Here is an 18192-nt window from a genome sequence, read left to right as displayed (position 1 = left end):
CTCCTTCAACAATGCAACATAAATATATATAAGATATAAAACAATAAAACCACAAAAAGAGTGCAAAAAGCAACAGAAAATGTATAAAACATTGCAAGATAATGTTGCATGTGTCCAATGTGCAAGTAAATGTGTAAGAAGTAAACTATAAACATGTAAAATAGAATAAGATGAGCTAAAAACAGAATGTATAATAAAATATGTAAGGAATAATATACTGTTTATTGTAATAACAAATAAATATGCTTTATCGTTATACAGGTATTTGTTATAGTAACATTACCTATGATGAATAACTAGCTATCTGACAAACAGGCAAGTGCAACATAACAAGAATAGCAAGCTAGCTAATTTTACTTAAATATGTAGAGAATTTGGTTGCCGTGTCCAGCAAACATTACCCCAGCCGCAGGTGGGACATCTTCTCCTCCCAAGTAGTCCAAAGCTCTTGTTCTGGCAGAGTAAACACTAATGCTAACTGAGCTAACAGCTAGCTGACAGCAGCTACTGTTAGCTGCAGTTAGCAGTTAGCATTACTTAAGCAACAAGTAAAGTTTTCTGTCGTTTAGGAAACTCCATAAATCAATGAGCTTCGAAAGCACAGGAGCAAGAGGAAATAAAAGGGAAAATCTGAAATGTTCCTCAATGATCCAGTTTTCCCAAAATCGACATATTGCGATAAAGCCTTGAGCATTTCTCCAGAGAGATTGCATAGTCCACTCAAAAAAATTGCAATAGGTCTTGGTGCAAAGTTGGACTGGAATAGAGACCATTGACTATTTCACTAAGTCATTGTAGCATCAAAACTGTTTTGAAACTCACATTTTAACGTAAAATAGTAATTGATGTAAACAAACATTACATTTGTTCTAACTGTTATAAGATGTCTACGTGTTCAGTTTGCTGCATTAATGCTCAAAGTACAGTTTAAATGTAATGTTCTCAGGCAGTAAGCCAGCTGCTTTTTAAAAGTGTATTTATTTGTTCAATTTGAAAGGGCTGATTAATAGTGACAGTAGCTTAATCCAAAATGCAGCTATAGTGCATTTTATCAGTGATTTTCTTGCATGCAAAAACAGGCCACATTGACTTTACTGTGTGTATTGCCAGCAGTCAGGCAGGAGAGCTCTTGGCTTCCCCCGAAAGCTACTGTACCTCGTAAATCAGAGATGATCTGGTCACTCCTCTCACCTTGTCACATTTCAAAGGACTTGAGGCGTGTGCCGTCACCTCATCTGTAAACACAGAGCTGTGGCCTCATGCTGACCCGGGGACATCAGAATTTAGGCACACTTATCACTTGACTGATTTCACACCTAAAGATGACGACGAGCATTAAAGACTGTTTTTCTTGCGGGCCGGTGCTCTTGATGATTTACGCCAAAGCAAAACAAAGACAGGATCCTAGAGGCTCAGGTCAAAGATCTGGGCCTCTGTTCTTAAGATCTGTGTGTCACTATAAGCCGCGTGGTGTTTTATAGCTATCCTCCCTAAAAAGGCCATGTGGGCTCTTTTATACAAAAAACTGTGGTAAAGCATGAGTTCACATCATCACTCTGGTTGGTGAAACCACAGAGAGAAATTAGTCATTTTGTTCGACCTTTTACAAAAATGGCAAAACTGACAAACTGACAAAATTCTACTCATAAAGAGAATTCGATTTTATTTTAAATTCCCACATTTCACAACCTATTTGAGTAACAACATGATAAGAAGAGAGAGATAAACTACTGCAAAAAAGCATAACTAACTTTCCTTTTTCAAACCCGGAGATCCTTACAGAAGATATGACTTCACTTTAACCGTAAAATGTTTTAATTGATTAAGAACAATACTTATTGACACACACTACTTTTTTTTTATGTAGGCATTTCACCAACATGATTGTTACTCTCAGTCTACAGTAACATTTTAAAATAAAGGTGTTTAATTTCCTGATTATTTCCTAAACCCTTTTATAAAAACAATGTATTTCTTTATGTTAGGAAACATGGTTGATATTTGATCCGAAGCTAAATAAAGACTTAACTACTTATTCTATTGCTTAGTCTTTTCAATGTGATCGGCCCTTTTTTCAAAACAACCGAGCTTCTTGTTTGTCAAAAACTTAATTTATTTGTATTTACTCCAATTACTGTTGACATGACCTCACTTTGGTGTGAATCATTTGGTCCTAAATAAGGAGGAGACTCAAATAATTGAGGGCTGCTTTGTGACGAAAGCCTTGATTTACAGCTTTCTTTACATTGAAAGTGGGAGAAAAAAAGGGTGACATCTGAGGCGCGACGGAGCTACTGGGGGGCTCGTTGCGAAGCTGAGAAAATCGTCACTTCTCACAAGCACCAGTGGCAATGAGCACACATCTCACCTGGGGCAATCTAAACACACACAAGGCTCTTTATGTAGGGCAATAGCTAGGTATCCTCTGCCTGGGCCAATACACAAGCAGCTGACCACAGGAATCCCCCCTAACAAGATGTCACCCACTGCTGCCCCTCCTCCTATAGTTATCTTAGAAGACAAGGGAGAGTCGTTAGGGTGGGTCTCACATAGCCTAATTGTTTAAGTCACAGCAGGGGGGCTGGTGCAGGGTGGTGGGGACGGGGGTTTACAGAAAGAGAGGGAGAGTGACTAGAAAGCAGTTCTTTTACATTATTCAGCCTCAAAAGGTGTCACAATCGATTTGTTTTGTGGTGTTTTAACTTGTTCTCATGCCCTGCAGAGTTGAAATGACAGAATTGTGGTCCCGTTTCAAATGACCTCCTCAGTTTGCGGTGCGTGTGCCAACTAACAATTAACAGAGTGTGCTCCTCCCCGAGCACAGCAGGGTTGGACAAGGCCCATCACGGCCTGCCGCTGTTCCCGTGGCGACCTACTGCTTCAGAGAGCTTTAAGAGTTGGTTCCCGCATTCAGGCTGCAGGTGCCTCCATCCTCCGCTCACACACCGCCCCCAGCTCAAGACTCTGGAGGCTTGGCCCTTTATTTAGAGTAGGGAAGCCCTTTTTTTGTTTACACCAGCTGTGTGCTTTAAGCCTCTCACCCACTTCTCCAGCTTTCCATCCCAGAGGGGGAGTCATCGTCAGGCCTCAACTCAGCACTGGTTTCTGTCTTTGGCCCCATTGCCTACAAAACGCAAATCAAAAGAGAAGACAGTCAGGGTAAAAACTCTGTGGTAGAAACAAAGATTTCCCTTTTGTAAAATGACACGTGGAATTAAAATGTTCCACATATGATCCACTTGATAAGTGGCCCTGGTAAAAGACAGAAAGTAAAGAAAATGATGAGTCACACTTTTATAGAAATAATCATAATTTCCACGCTGTTCAGGATGAGTATCTACAAACTGCTCTTAAAGCCCCAGTGTTCTCTGGTGTTTGGCACAGAGCAGATGATGACCCCTGCTGGTGAAGCATGGTGACCCACAATGCATCAGATCCTCTTTTTTTAAAGTGCTGCTGCATGAGCCAGCTTTGCAGTTTCCTGGACACTCATCATAGAAGTTTTTGAATTCACAAAGAAATCCTTGCTTTTTACTTACCATTTTTAACATTTGTGTTTTCTATAAACCCTCTGCAACAAAAACTATTGTAGAAAAGTAATCAAATTCCCATTTTATTGATCTTTTCTACGTATTGAAAACTAGTTCGACATCAAAATAATATAATTAAATTGGAGGGGAAACCTTTGAGTTGTTTTTTAGACGCACAAAGAGGTTTTATGATTCATGTCTTATACAAATGAGATGCAGCCACTGCACGTGCAGACAACTGGCACTTGACATTTGTGACTGTAATGTCACATTACACCACAGAAGCCTTCAATGTCCCCGTTCTGTCTAAACAACATCCTGATTCACCGTCCTCCTACAGTTGGCCTCTGGTTTGGCCCCCACCTGTCTGACAAATGTCCCAGCAGCAAACGCTCTGCTGCAGCAGCCAGATCTGCACACTGTGCTTTTATTCCTTTGCCAGACTCTGTTTCTCAAATGAATAATAAGATGGCAGTGCTATGTTGACATCTATCTCCTACTCAACAGGAGTATCAAAAATAAAAACTATTCAGAGGTAAGTACACCACGAGTAAAGAATCTAACTCAAAAAGGTTAATTATATAAGAATATGTATGACCAGCCTTATACTTTAACACAAAAAGCATAAAACCCAATAAAAAGATTAAAAAAAAGGGAGTACAAAAAAAGAAAAAGTTAAGCAAATCTCCATCAAAGTAATTCTTCTCACTTTACCCTTACAAGGAAACGTCATTTGTATTCACTGTAAAAACTGTTTTGCCTGTACTTTACTTGTTTTTGCAGTTTTTCTCTCTCTACCTCCTACATTGATCAGACAGCATTACACTTTGCAGATTAAGATTTAACATACAACACAAATAATGTTGTTTGTTTACATCAAGAGCGGTGGTGGCTAAGTCAATAGGGACTTGGCTTGGGAACCGGAAGTTCATAGGTTTAAGACTCGGAAAGACCAAGTGCTACCGAGGGGTCCCTGAGCAAGGCACAGTTCCCTACACTGCTCCCGGGCGCTGTACATAATGGCGTCCCACTGCTCCTAACATTTCCCCGTTGTGGGAAAAATAAAGTATTTCTGATTCTGATGAAACATTTCTGATACCTACTCTACTCACATGTTCATTCTTACAAATGTGTGTCTATGCAATTCATTATTTATAAAGTATGTTTGCAACATCTACCAGTAAATAATCTCTTAATATTATTCCCACACAGGAATACTGCTGTTTTTAAATAAGTGAACATTGAACTTTTGCACCCAGCTCAGAAACTATGGCTTCTATAGACGTGATGGTAAACAATGCGCTTGCTCAAGATCGTTGCTGAAGTTGCTGTCAGCCTGTAATGATGCCAGCCCAGTTGCAGCAGCAGCTCAACAGGCTGCAGCAACAGCAGCTGCGTCCTTATCTCTGCATTGGCAGCTGAGACGATCCTCAGATAGCAGGCATGAAATCATCTCTTCACCTGCTCCGGGCTTGGTTCAGCATGACAAGCACACAGCGCAAAAAAAACTGCCCCCAGCCATGTTGTCTATCACCAGACAAACCTCTGAACCATAAAACACTTAAACCTGACAGGAAATGAAAACTAGATAAGAAAGGCAATGCTAGGATTTGACTCCCAAAACAGTGTGTGCGGATAGTGGCTCGGATTAAGAGCTTCAAGAGCAGAATTCATCCAGACGGCGAGAGACAGTCTGGCATTAAGGTAATTAAGGTGATGTCTTGCAGCGGCGGAGATGTGCTTGTGACTCAGAGGATGTAGCGCAGCAGCTGTGCCGTGACACATGAGCCCCCCCCCCCCTCCGCGGCACATCACTGATTGTGGCGAGTCCTTGGCTGTGACCTTGCTCTCCCTCTGCCCACACTGTTTTGAGCAGGAGATGGTTGACGATCAATTTCAGTTGCGAGAGCGCTGCGGAGGAAGGCAGCATATGGTTGGACATGATTTACGCACAAACACGAGCGCTCCCTGATTTGCCCCCGTCGCCTCCTCCTCCACTCACGAACTCACAAACAAGCACTAACATAAATTATCATGTTTTGTGCTGCTGCAGGTATTGACGGTGAATAAGTAATGTTACTTGCAGGTATGGGCTTTAGCAAAATAAGGATGAGAGAGGGATGAGAGAGGGTGTAAAACCTTCAGCCCAGAATGAAGGATACACTTGCTTTTTAAAGGGTGATCGGTCAAAGGTTTGTAAAGAGTTTTTAAGGTATGAAAGGTTCATTTGTTCCTGTCACATGCCCAACAGTTTGCATTCTGCGACTAACCTCTTTTCCGTGCTCGCTAATAAAAGATGATCCCAACACGATTTTAAAGTGAATTATGAGTGACAACATCTAGAGTTCAGCGGAAAAAAAATAAATAAATACTGACATGATTCATCAGAACTACAATTCAAAGTATTTGCAGCAGATCTCTTAAAGGAGCCCTATCATGCTTTCTGGGGTTTTCCCTTTCCTGTAGTGTTGCAATGACAACAGAGCCGGCCAGCTAACCAATCAGAGCAGACTGGGCTGTGGTTTCAGACAGAGGGTGAAAAGAGGTGCTGCAGCACAGGCAGTATGAGAAGAATAAAGAGCTTTTTGAACATTAAAGCGTGGAGACATGTTACAGTAGAGACACAAAATACAATTATTGACCTGAAAGTAAGCACAATACCCTTTAGTGCAGTAAAAACCCTATTTGACACCTGCCTATTGTTTTAAGACAGACGTGACAAATTGTAAACCTCCTTTTATCAACATACAGAAGCCACATTTACAAAACATTTAAAAGGATATTTTTAAAAGAACAAACTAGGGGTAGGAGACAAGATAATACAAGTTTGGGTTTCATAGACATACATACTGCTAATGAAGCTACATAACCTTAGAATTTGCCCAAAGCAAGTCTCACTCCTTTCTCATAACGAATCCCTCTGCCCTTCATCCATAAGTATTTTCATGCCCTCGGTTCATTCCCTAATTTCTCGACTTCATTCACCAACCTCTTTCAGTCCTCCTCCTCATTCATCATTTGAATACAACTATTTGTATACCAAGGTAGTGTGAAAAAACCGATTATCTCCGTTTTTTAAGCAGATGCTGTGTGGTCTGTATAAATCCTTCAGGTGTGTCAGGATAAATCTGCAGGATGCAACAAGCAGGGAGGTGGTAAGAATCTGTGTGATGTGCTCCGACCTCTGACCTTCAGCCACCGTCTGCAGCAGAGGTTCAAGATGCCTCGTAGATTATCGAGCACTGAATGTCAGTCGAGCCGTTAGTGCTTTGTAGCTCTCTGATGTGTTTGTGATAAAAGTGTCGTCTGGGTGAGGGAGACCGCCCTCACTGTGAGGTCAAGCAAACGGGGGATTGGAGCTGCGAACACAAGCATTTGTATTTTGGTTGGACAGGGATGTGTCATGCGGCTGGTGAGATTAGTAAAGCCTCAAAATAAGAAACTTCAGTTGAAAAATAACAGAATGTCAACAGACATGGTTTTAAAATGACCAGTTAAAATGGGATTTCACGACTCAGAACATTTTTATGAAGACAAGAAATACAACTATTTTCAGTTTAATCAAAATAGCATTTGATTTGATAGATGGATAGAATCGGAGGGATGAAACCCTGTTTGATGGTCACACATGCAGAGCACACAGCACACACACAGTGAAATGTGGCCTCTGCTTTTAACCCATCCTAGTACCAGGAGTGTAGTACTAGGAGCTGTGTTTATTTGCGTACTAATATGCGGTTTTCTGGCAATGTTCAAAGTCAGACTGATATTTTCAAATGAAGTTCGGGCTCAGGTCGGGTTTTTCCTGCTTGACATGTTGGTTTTTTCTGTTCCTTTCTTTTATGTGAAAATATATGGTCAAAATGAATAAAAAAAGATGGACCTGTTGTCTCTGTGTTAGGCTACTTCTTGTTTAATCCTAGATAAAGCATCATTTAAATCACCATGTTGTGAAGGAACATTACCATGTCAATCACGACTCATCATCAGCTGGAAACAAACTAGTTTTGCCACTGTTAGCTAGTTTATGTTCCCATGAATGTAGTGACAAAATGGATCGGTTTTAGAAATGAAAAGGTGTTGAGGAGGCAACCCTTCACCAGTAAAAGCACCAGATGGGTTGGTGAGGAAAAATGAACTGCTTTCATTAGGATTCATAATGGCAGCTGACAGTGGCATAATAAAACAAAACATCTGAAAAGTGTAAATTTAAAAATGTGTAAATTAAAAAAGTTGCAAGTTTTGGGGGAAGTCGAGATAAAAGAGGGGGATTCACATTTTTGTTTAGTTATCTACTTTCTTCAAAAGCCAGTCTAATGATTATCAGAGCCTAAATCAGAGGTTAGCCAAAGCCTGCCACTGCTTATGTCCGACTTTAGTATTGTTATAGCTTGAATTGGAATAAAAAAGGTGCCAGTACTGTAAATCAGCAACTGTTTCAAGTCAATTTATGTATACAGCCCAAAAACACGTATTTGGCTCAAAGTCTATATAGTATATCCTATAATGCTGCTGGGTTTGTCTCTTTACTGTATATTTTAGAAAGGCTCAGAAAATGACTCCTGGTCCATCTGAGATTAGAGGGGGTGCAGGGGTAAAGTGCTATTTTTATAAATGGGGAGTGGACCTGACACCCTCTAGGGAGGTCCGGGGGCATGATCCCCTGGGAAGATTTTTTTTTGGAATATTGAAGTTAGATGCATCAATCTGGTGCACTTTGAGAGCAAAATGAAGAGATATATGGATACCTCTCAACATCCATATGAAACAACTGTAAACAGATTTACTTTTTCTTTATGGATATAAAAGAAAGTAAAGCCTGACTCCTACTGGCGACTCCTCGTCCCTGAGTACAATCACCATCTTTCAGCAGGAAAGGAGAGAGGGAATCCTTGTCCGGCGACAACCGCTGTCTTTTCGCACTATTATTAAGACACGCTAACATTTTCGAAATGCTAACGTTATGTGATGTCTTTTCTGCTCTAGTCTATCGCTGCGGCGCGTCATGAGATGCGTCACGAGGGCCGATTCTAGGGTCTGTGGGGGCCCAAGGCAAAAATTCACTGGGGGCCCCTCGAACCAGCTTTCATCACCATTGTGTTATATTTAATCTGACACCAACAAAAAAATTGCTAAACAGTTTTATTTAACAACTTCGCATTTTTGTTATATTCAAAGTTAGTTATTAGTAGGGGTGCACCGAATGGGAAATTCTTGGCCGAAACAGATACCGAAAATAGGAAACAGTTGGCCGAAAACCGAATGCCGAAAGGCCGAAAATGATTAATAGAAATATATATATATATATAATGTATACATTTTTTACCAATGTTGTTCAGCTGACTGATTATGGAAAAAGACAAGATTATGGCAAAACTTAACTTAAATAATAATCACTATTATGGGTCCATAAAACATTTATTCAGCACTTTTGAATGCATACAGTACATTAATTCCAGGTAAAGTGCATTTTCTTTTCTCTGTAGAATAACTACAACAAAGTGCATTCAGAACAAAGCCAAGGTGCTTTAAAACTGCATGAACATCTAGGCCAGTAGGCCTACAACAAAATAGTGTAAATAAAGACTGTAACAGCCAGGCCTTCAACAACAACAAATGCACCTATAAGTGCATGCATACAAATGTGCAAACTGGATAAATCCACATGAATGTAACTATTTACAAATGAAATTACAATTCAATTTCAAGAATCTGTAAATAAGGCTGTCTGTCCTCATAAGCAAAGTAGTAAACATTGTATAAAGATACATAAACTGAAAACTGGATACAAAATCCACAATCAATTACAAATTAAACTACAATTTCAAGAATCTGCAAATAAGGTGGTCTGTCCTCATGAGCAATGTAAACAACATTGTATCATTTAGATACCGAAAGTACAATATATTGAACACTGTGCTGCTGTCATTTCCCCCTAATGATAACCTGAGATGGTGAATTATAACTCACAATGAAAATGGTTCAGGAAAGTGGGTATAGAGTAGACATGTAGAAATAGATAAGCTTATGATAAGCCAGCCTTGTCTACTTATTAAGGAAAAGTGGGAGGTTCTTTTTAATGAACAGTAGCTTCTCTGGTTTATCAGCCATAAGTCTGTTCCTCTTCTCATCAAGCACATGAGAGGCAGCGCTGAACAGTCTCTCGCTGTCAGTGCTTGTGATTTGATCTTACTCCGCATATTTGTCCGGGTGTTTTGATTTCAAGTGGTGGAGTAATCCCGAAGTGGTGAAAGTCTTTGCAGTTACACCCCCTCGAGAAATGTCAGCTGAACAAGTTTTACAAATCGCAATCCGCGCCTCTTTCTCTGATATTTTTAAATATCTCCAAGCGGCAGACATGTTGGCTGTGAGCCAGCCGCGAGCATGGTCGCGCGCCGTGCTTGTCGCCGCGTTTTGATTACGTCATCACAACAACACGTTAGCTTACCAACGTAACCCTGTTCTCTGACATTCGGTGATATTTTTTCGGTGCTAGAACCCTTTCGGCCGAAAGCCGAAAGGGCCTTTTTAACCATTTTCGGCCGATAATTTTCGGCGGCCGAATATTCGGTGCATCCCTAGTTATTAGTTAGTAATATGAATATAAAAGACATACAAAAACGAATAAATCACATATAAATTAGGGCTGTCAGTCGAATAAAATATTTAATCGCGATTAATCGCATGATTGTCAATAGTTAATCGCAAATTAATCGCACATTTTTTATCTGGTCTAAATGTTCCTTAGAGGAATATTTTTCAAGTTTTTAATACTCTTATCAACATATGAGTGGACAAATATGCTTTATGCAAATGTTTTTTATCATTTGAACAATTACAAATATTCTCATGAATAGTAAACACAACAACCTCTGAACATTACAAATATTTGCCTCAATTCAACCTGGAACTTCTCTTGTGTGTGTGTGTGTGTGTGTGTGTGTGTGTGTGTGTGTGTGTGTGTGTGTGTGTGTGTGTGTGTGTGTGTGTGTGTGTGTGTGTGTGTGTGTGTGTGTGTGTGTGTGTGTGTGTGTGTGTGTGTGTGTGCGTGCGTGTGTGTGTGCGTGCTGGATCGTTGGAGCTGTGTGCAACTCAAGGCATATGCTCGAACGGGAGCTGCCTGGACGCTGCCTGCAATCATGTTGCGCGCACTACCCGTGCTGAGTGTGCTGACTTTTCGTACAATGTCCCACTGTCTGGTTACCTGCATAAAGTCAAGTGCTCGGCGCAGTTGTCGGCGAAATGTCGCTCCTCTGTTTTCATTGAAACAGCTCCTTATATCCGTTAGCACAGCTAGCTAGCACCAGATGCTAACAACAACAACAATACACGTAAGGTCTCTCTCTCGCTCGCAATTAAAACCAGAATAGTTTTCATTTGTAAATCTACGTGAAGTTTTTTCAGTATTCTGCGGAAAGACTATATCTGTTTCTTGTATTGGTCCTCTTGTTACTAGTGCACACTTTTCACTATCATTTAGGACATTTGGCCATTGTGCAGGGTCGTCTGATGTGATCAAACCTTTTGTAGTCGTGGTAGTGCTGCTGGAGGTAGTGCTTGACGTGTCATCTTCATGATGAGAAGATGTTGCTGTCCCACTGGAGGCAGATGTTGACGCCTCACTGGAGGCAGATGTTGACGCCCCACTGGAGGCAGATGTTGACGCCCCACTGGAGGAAGATGTTGACGCCTTACTGGAGGCAGATGTTGACGCCCCACTGGAGGCAGATGTTGACGCCCCACTGGAGGAAGATGTTGACGCCCCACTGGAGGAAGATGTCGACGCCCCACTCAAGGTAGATATTGACGCCCCACTGGAGGTAGATGTTGACTGAACTGCTATGACCAAAAAAGAAACAGGGAATATCATGTTACAAGGAATCTTTGGAGTGCGATGCATAGTATAATCAATTAAAAGTGGGATACTTAACTTACCATCATCAGCATTTGGATGGGACACCTTATCCTTTTCCGTTGCTGCTGCTGGTGCCAGAAACTTAAGAAAGGATCCTGAGGATAGATAATAACGTGAAACTTATAACAGTAACATGTTAACAATTCAAAATGCTTTCACTTTATATAATTCAAATTCCTCATATTCAGCTTTCGAATGTTGTTCTTGGGGATAGCTTCCACTATTCTTCATTGTTTACTATTTCTATTTCATTTGAAAGGGACAATGTAAGTGAACATGGTTCCAATACAGAGGATTGTGCTGGAGCCTGCACTATGGCTACTAAGGTTGAAATATACAGTTTTCAGTATCATCATAAAACCACTAGGAGTACACTACAGAGAAGCAAAATACAATAAAATACACTCAACACATAGCACACTAACTTAACAATAAGTTACTTAGAGTGCACTTGTCCAAATGTCTTGCATCTACATTTCCTAATTTAACATAGCTTGACAGTTAGCTCAGTCGGACACAGCTTCATCAGTTAACTAGCCTACAGATAAAGTTAGCTGATTTCCCCCTCCAAATTACTCCATTACTGGTGTCCCATTAAACAACGGGTGAAACATGAATGTAGAAATGGCAGAGACAATATTTATTTCAGTAACAATGCCAGAAAGATTACTGAAGACGTGTTAATACTGTAATTACTAGCTTTTACGTTCTTTCAGCCGGCTAGCTAAACTAAGCTAACACGTCAACGGCAACTGTAATTTCTAGCTTCTACGTTCTTTCAGCCAGCTAGCTAAACTAAGCTAAATTCTGCTAGGTTAACTCATGTCATGTTAAACGTCAAAGTAAACAAAATAAATAATTTGATTCTAGTGGAAGTTACGTAATTCAAGTTTCTCTATCCCACAGTTAAGGTTAGACTAGCAACATTTAGTTATTTAGTATTTCATCGTTATCTACTCACTGTCTTGTTTTTTTCTCTCATCTTCATATTTTTTTCGCTTCCAGAAAGATAATTTCTCTTCATTTTTCAGTGCCTTTCCTTGTCATCAGGATTATTTTGTAAACAATCATGCACGCGATTTGCGACACTGACCGGAGTAGAGCCTGGATAAGGTGGGGCCCCATTAGGGAGGTCTCATACTGTTTGTCCTTGCAAACGTTGTGCATGAGCCCCCTCATTCAAATTCAGTTCATACTCAATAATGGGGCCCCCACTATTGTAGATTAACTGAATTTGATGAAGGCTTATGGCAATGTATGATGTCTGTTTAATTGTATTTCTGTAATTGTATGTTACATGTAGTACTCATCCCAGATGGAGAAATAAGAGAGCAATATGGTATTGCACTAAATTGTGCGTTCTTAAATATAACATCTAAAAATAACAGTGTCTTAATATCTATTCAATATAACATTTCCCAAAAAGTTTTCTGAACATAACAAAAAGTTTTGATAATCATCCAACCGGACTTCATCTTCAATATCCCATAACAAAACATGCCATCTCTCTACAGGGAGACCAATAAACCTGCCTGTTATGTAGCTAAAGGTATTGTACTTAAATGCAACTATTAGGCTAACTATTTAACTTTTGGATTTATTTATTTCACATAAGTCTCTACGCTAGTTGTTTATCTAATAGTCTTGTAAGCAACAGAAAAGCAAGCTGGGGAGCAGTTTAGTTAAGTCCAGTCTCGTTTTGAATATATCTCGTCAAAAAAAACACTTAGGAGCAGCGGGCTTTCAGCTCACTTTTACAGAGAGCCACAGATAATGATATTTTTATTCTGGGAGACATGGCCTAAATGATTTCATGTGCTAATGCAATGGGCTTGGCCATCCCCAAGGCAACAGCACTGGTCTCATTAGGGTTTCAAGTCATGAAAGTGAGCGAAAAAGGAAACGCGCTGAATCGGGTCGTTAAATACATCATCAAAGAGGTTTGTCTCTGCTCTCTCGTTATAACTTAAGATAACGCAAAAAAGCTCCCCGGTTTAGGGTGGCGGAGAGGCGGGGGGGTGCAGGGGGAAAGGCAGCTTTTTTATTTTTTTATTTAATTACTGAATCTTAATGAAATGTCCATGTCTAAGGAAACTATTTAATTTCGTAGCAGCTAATGACACCAGTTGCGTAGATTGGATGTATTCAAGTTTAAAAACCCTTTTAGCTCATATTTACTTTATTAACACCTCCTCTTTTGAGATCAATAGGAATTTAATTATATAAATCAATCATAAATAACTGCTTGTACCTGGATACATGATTATATAGGACAAATGTGTTTTTTAAATGATTACTATAAATGCATTTGTATGCAGATATGTGCTATTATGATTGCTCCTAACCACAGAGGACACTATAACTCATTCAATATTAATCTCACTCCATTAACATCTGCTGTGAAAATTAACTTCTGCGGGATAAAAGATGATGAAAAGACGTCATTTTGGTATGTGGCTGTGATGTACAGTAAGTGTCCACTAGAGGGCAATGTGTCCAATGCATTCAGTCAGATGTCACGTTTCATAAGGACGAGAAACCACACAAAGAGAAATGACAAAGAGTCAGTTATTATGCAGTGTGCAGATTAGAAGAGTGAAGCACCCTGAAATCTGATCATTACCTTGATATGAAATACGTTTGTTTTTTTCCAGCTCTCCTTCAAGGTGTCATATTATGTTTTGCCGTTGCTCTTTGCACCTGATTATGGAGCAATTTTCAGGTAGTGTTTTTTACACCGTCCACCTTGCGATGTCATACTGCAAATTACATCCAGTAATGATCCGGCTTGCAGTATGATTTATTAAAAAGGAAAGGAGGATGATGGATCTAAAATACAGTTTTACTACTTTTTTTCCACCTTTTTGTCGGTAGCTATCACTGTGGTATGGTGTATACAGAATATAGAAAATGGCAATAATTCAACCAGATTTAGTGAAATAATAATACATAGCCTACACTTTATATTTTGCTTTCCAACAAAGAGGAATCTGCCTGCCTTCTCTTTTAGTATCTTTTCCTCTCTCTCTCTCTGTCCCCTTCGTCCCCCCTCCTGCTATCTTACCCCCTCCTCCTCCTGTGGGATCATGGGAATTGTGCAAGTAGCGTGGCGTTCCCCGCTCTGCCCGCGGCGCTCCGGGAGGAGGCGTGCAGTAATGACCTGCTCCTCAGCTCGCTCGCCATCATCGCCCTCACAATTAATTCCCTCCTTGCGTTCCTCCGTGGTCGCGCGCGGGGGGGGGGGGGGGGTTGGGGGGGAATGAGAGTGTGGGCTCCCTCATTAGAGCTCCTTGTAATGCGTCTGGCAGCAGTTCCCATCCTGCCACTTCTGCCCTTCCTCTGCTGCTACCATGTTTGTTTTATAGATGCATCCCTCTATGCTTTCCTGCCTCACAGAATGACTGACACCCGGTGTAAAAGTGAGCCTGGTCTGTGTTTTTTATCCATCAGGGTCTCAAGGAAATACATGAAAACCCCTTTCACATGCGTGACATGGAAGGGAATATTTTCAGCAGGATATTCCAGGTTCATCCGGCCAGTGTGGGAGCTTTCACAACAAACACAAGTCATGGAAATGTCTGCTGCACTGTCACATTATAACGCCTTCAGAAAAGCTGATGACATTTTGAACGATTGGTCAAACCAAACTCAGGCCTAGCACTGAACTTTTAAAACCAAGTGGAGCATGGTCTGACCTGGATTTCAACTCTGAGCTTGACCTGAGACATTTTACTGTTACCATCAGAAATGTACTGCGAGTGAAACTGTTTTTAGGGTGTGCCTAAAGGGCGCAGGATGATAAATATAGTGACAAATTTCAACAAATACAATTGTTTGCGGTATGAAGATAATGCAGAATACCTTTAATACATGTTAGGATGCCTTGTTGACACCTGCCTCCTCAGTTTGTGTAAGCACGGCACCAAATCTGCCAAGCAAAACCGCCAAGAACATAAGTCACAGTAAACTGCCAACTTCTGCCAACTCCTTCACGGTCGGTCTTAGCTCAGTCACATGAATGGAAGAGGGAAAATAACACTTGGAAGTGAATTTACTTTTATTTTAAAATCACGATTTACAGCTGTATCTTTCCCAACATAACATTTTGGGCCCTATGTCATCGCGTAACGGACACACAAGTTGTTAGTCCACCGATCGGCCACTAGGAAAATGTGCTTTAAAGCCAGCGTGCGCATTTCTTAGGTGCATGATGTATTCAAGTTCAAGATTCAAGGCTTTTATTGTCATTCGTACATAGCTACAGTGTAGTTATGTCGACGAAAATGTTAGGTCACAGGCTCCTCCAACAGTGCAACACAATAAACATACAGACTCAGATACAGACTTTTATTTAAAGGATATGACCAAAAGCTACAATGCAGTCACAATAATATTGACTGAGCTTATCAGATTTTAACAAAATGAAGGATCAATCCAAGTTTGGAGGGGCCTCTAATATCCCCCCTCAATACTTAGAGTATTGGACTTGCCCAGTTGCTCCGCTCCGAGCTTTCTGAGGCTGAATGATGCAGCTGGAAGGATACAAAAGCATGTGTTTGCTAACAGATTCACTATATCAACTTATAAGGTGTTGATATGTCAATGTTTTGTTCAGAACTCGTTCCCGCTGCCCCCAAGTGGCCAAAAAAGTTTTAAAGAACATGTGCTCACGGTCTTCGAATTAGACCACTTTATTCCTAAGATGTATTATTTCCACATTGCTTGCTTTTATTTGCTACACATTATCTTAAGAGAAACAAAATGGAACATTAATACAAGCTGACAATGTCCTGACCAAGCCTGCATAGTTTTTACTGCCATTTGAAGCAGTTTGGACTCATTTGGGAGCCACACATTGAGCAAACACAATACCAAAGGAAAACACTGTACATTACACTAAATTGTCCATACTCAGTACGAAAAAGGAGCATACTGGAATTATTTTTGGGAAACTACACATAAAGCATCTAGGAGAAAACATTATGTATGCTGCCCGTGATGTATGTTGAGGACACAAACTTAGAAACCAATAAGCTGAAAGTATTCAACAGACTTTACAGATCAAAATGTCAAGCAGTTATGTCTCGAAAGTGAAGAAATTACACAACATTTCGGAAATTAACAAGTGAAGACGGGTAAGTTTGATACTTGAGATTCAATTTGATTTAATATATTTATGCAGCACCAAATTATACCCAACGTTATCTCAGCTCTCCTTATACAGACAAGGCATAGTCTGTACTATACTGTAAAACATATGTGTTATACCTTTGGGGACAATCGTTTTAAGTTATCATGCATCTTGAAACACTCATAAAGTACATGAAGTGTATTGTTATCTGCATGGCGGAAACCATAAGGAACACTTTCTGTGTCAATAAAGCTCAGCCTGACAATACCTAGATTGTCAGAACCTTTTAAATTACACAAGTAAAGAGGCTGACTTCTGCACACTGTCATAAACACTTTTATGCTTCTTGATACTTCTTATAACACTGTGTCCATTCACTGTCCTAGTAGTTCAAAACTATTTTGCCCTCTTAAATTGGTTTTTAGAACAGCTATTGTGCAGGAGACAGATTCCACATCTACCATTGTTGACTTTATCAAAGCCAAGGCTGCTGCTCAGAGGTTGAGTCACGCAGCTAAATAGAAGCTACAGGCTAGTTCTGGTTGAGAGTCTTGAAAAAGAAGTATAAAGGTTGTATTCACCTCACATAATATTGATGAAACGATCGTCGCGACAAGTTGGTTTTATAGAATCTGTGTGTGTGTGTGTGTGTGTGTGTGTGTGTGTGTGTGTGTGTGTGTGTGTGTGTGTGTGTGTGTGTGTGTGTGTGTGTGTGTGTGTGTGTGTGTGTGTGTGTGTGTGTGTGTGTGTCATGGCTTTCTGCCTTCCCTGCTGGCTGAGGTCTTCTCAACTGTAAGTCCGGCTTACATTCGACCAAAACTCCCTGAATGTCTTAGAGTTTTTGTGTTTTATTATCAAATAAAAATAAGCAAAACATTAGGCAGTTTTTTGTAGTTAGGAAGAGTCTGTCTAACAAGTTAAAGAGGCCCTTTTCGGGAATTTCCGTTACCTGTAGTGTGTTATTTAGGTTTGTGTGCATGTTAATAGTCGGCAAAGGCTAAAATCCCAAAGTTCCCTTGCCAAGGAGTTTCTCTCTCACACTCCCCTCCATTGTTTGTTTCCTTTCTTCCTTTTACTTCCGGAACATAGTGACATCACTACGTAACACTTGTGTTTCTATTGGCTATTGCCGCAACACATTGTACGTGATAGGCTAAAGGGAGGGACATCTTTAAGCAGTTGACCAATCACAACAGAGCCAGCCAGCTAACCAATCAGGGCCGACTGACTGATCTTTTTTTTAACATTAAATCAGAGATTTGTCAAATCTTTCATGGGCGCAACCCTCATACTCAGCTCTGCTGCTCATCCCACAAATGCTTGTTCCTCACAAATGTGGCACCATTTGAAAGGTAAGAAAAAACAGGCTTTCCAACGGTATAAGATGTATTGCCAAGAAGCATTGTTACAATCAATAAATAATCTACCAAACACACATTTCTTTACTTTTATATGAATATGTCACAGTAGATGCACAAAATACAATTATAAATCTGAAAACAAGCATAGTATGTCCTCTTTAAAAAGTCCCTCAACTCACTCTCTTGCTGTTATCTAATCTGAGCAATTTATTCATCAAATACAACAACAAAATACATCCATATGCAAAGGACTAC

General features: G+C 40.2%; 1 protein-coding gene across 3 annotated transcripts in view; it reads right to left on the bottom strand.

Moving 5' to 3' along the window:
• Positions 1 to 18192, bottom strand: part of arhgef38 (Rho guanine nucleotide exchange factor (GEF) 38) — a 69210-nt gene that overhangs the window by 47139 nt on the left and 3879 nt on the right. The window contains exons 1-4 of one of the 3 annotated variants that reach the window (XM_079656176.1): positions 12407 to 12552; positions 11466 to 11540; positions 11052 to 11369; positions 3042 to 3124 (exon numbers count right to left, since the gene is read on the bottom strand). In XM_079656176.1, coding sequence (XP_079512302.1) covers positions 3042 to 3078 — 37 coding nt within the window. In that variant the 5' untranslated portion in view covers positions 3079 to 3124; positions 11052 to 11369; positions 11466 to 11540; positions 12407 to 12552. Of the gene's footprint in view, positions 1 to 3041; positions 3125 to 11051; positions 11370 to 11465; positions 11541 to 12406; positions 12553 to 18192 lie in introns of those variants that run through there. The other 2 variants (XM_079656177.1, XM_079656178.1) reach the window with 2 other exon arrangements.

This window comes from Notothenia rossii, assembly GCF_949606895.1.
Source record: "Notothenia rossii genome assembly, chromosome: 1".
In the NCBI taxonomy this organism is placed as follows: Eukaryota; Metazoa; Chordata; class Actinopteri; order Perciformes; family Nototheniidae; genus Notothenia; species Notothenia rossii.
This window is presented reverse-complemented; position numbering and strand designations above follow the sequence as displayed.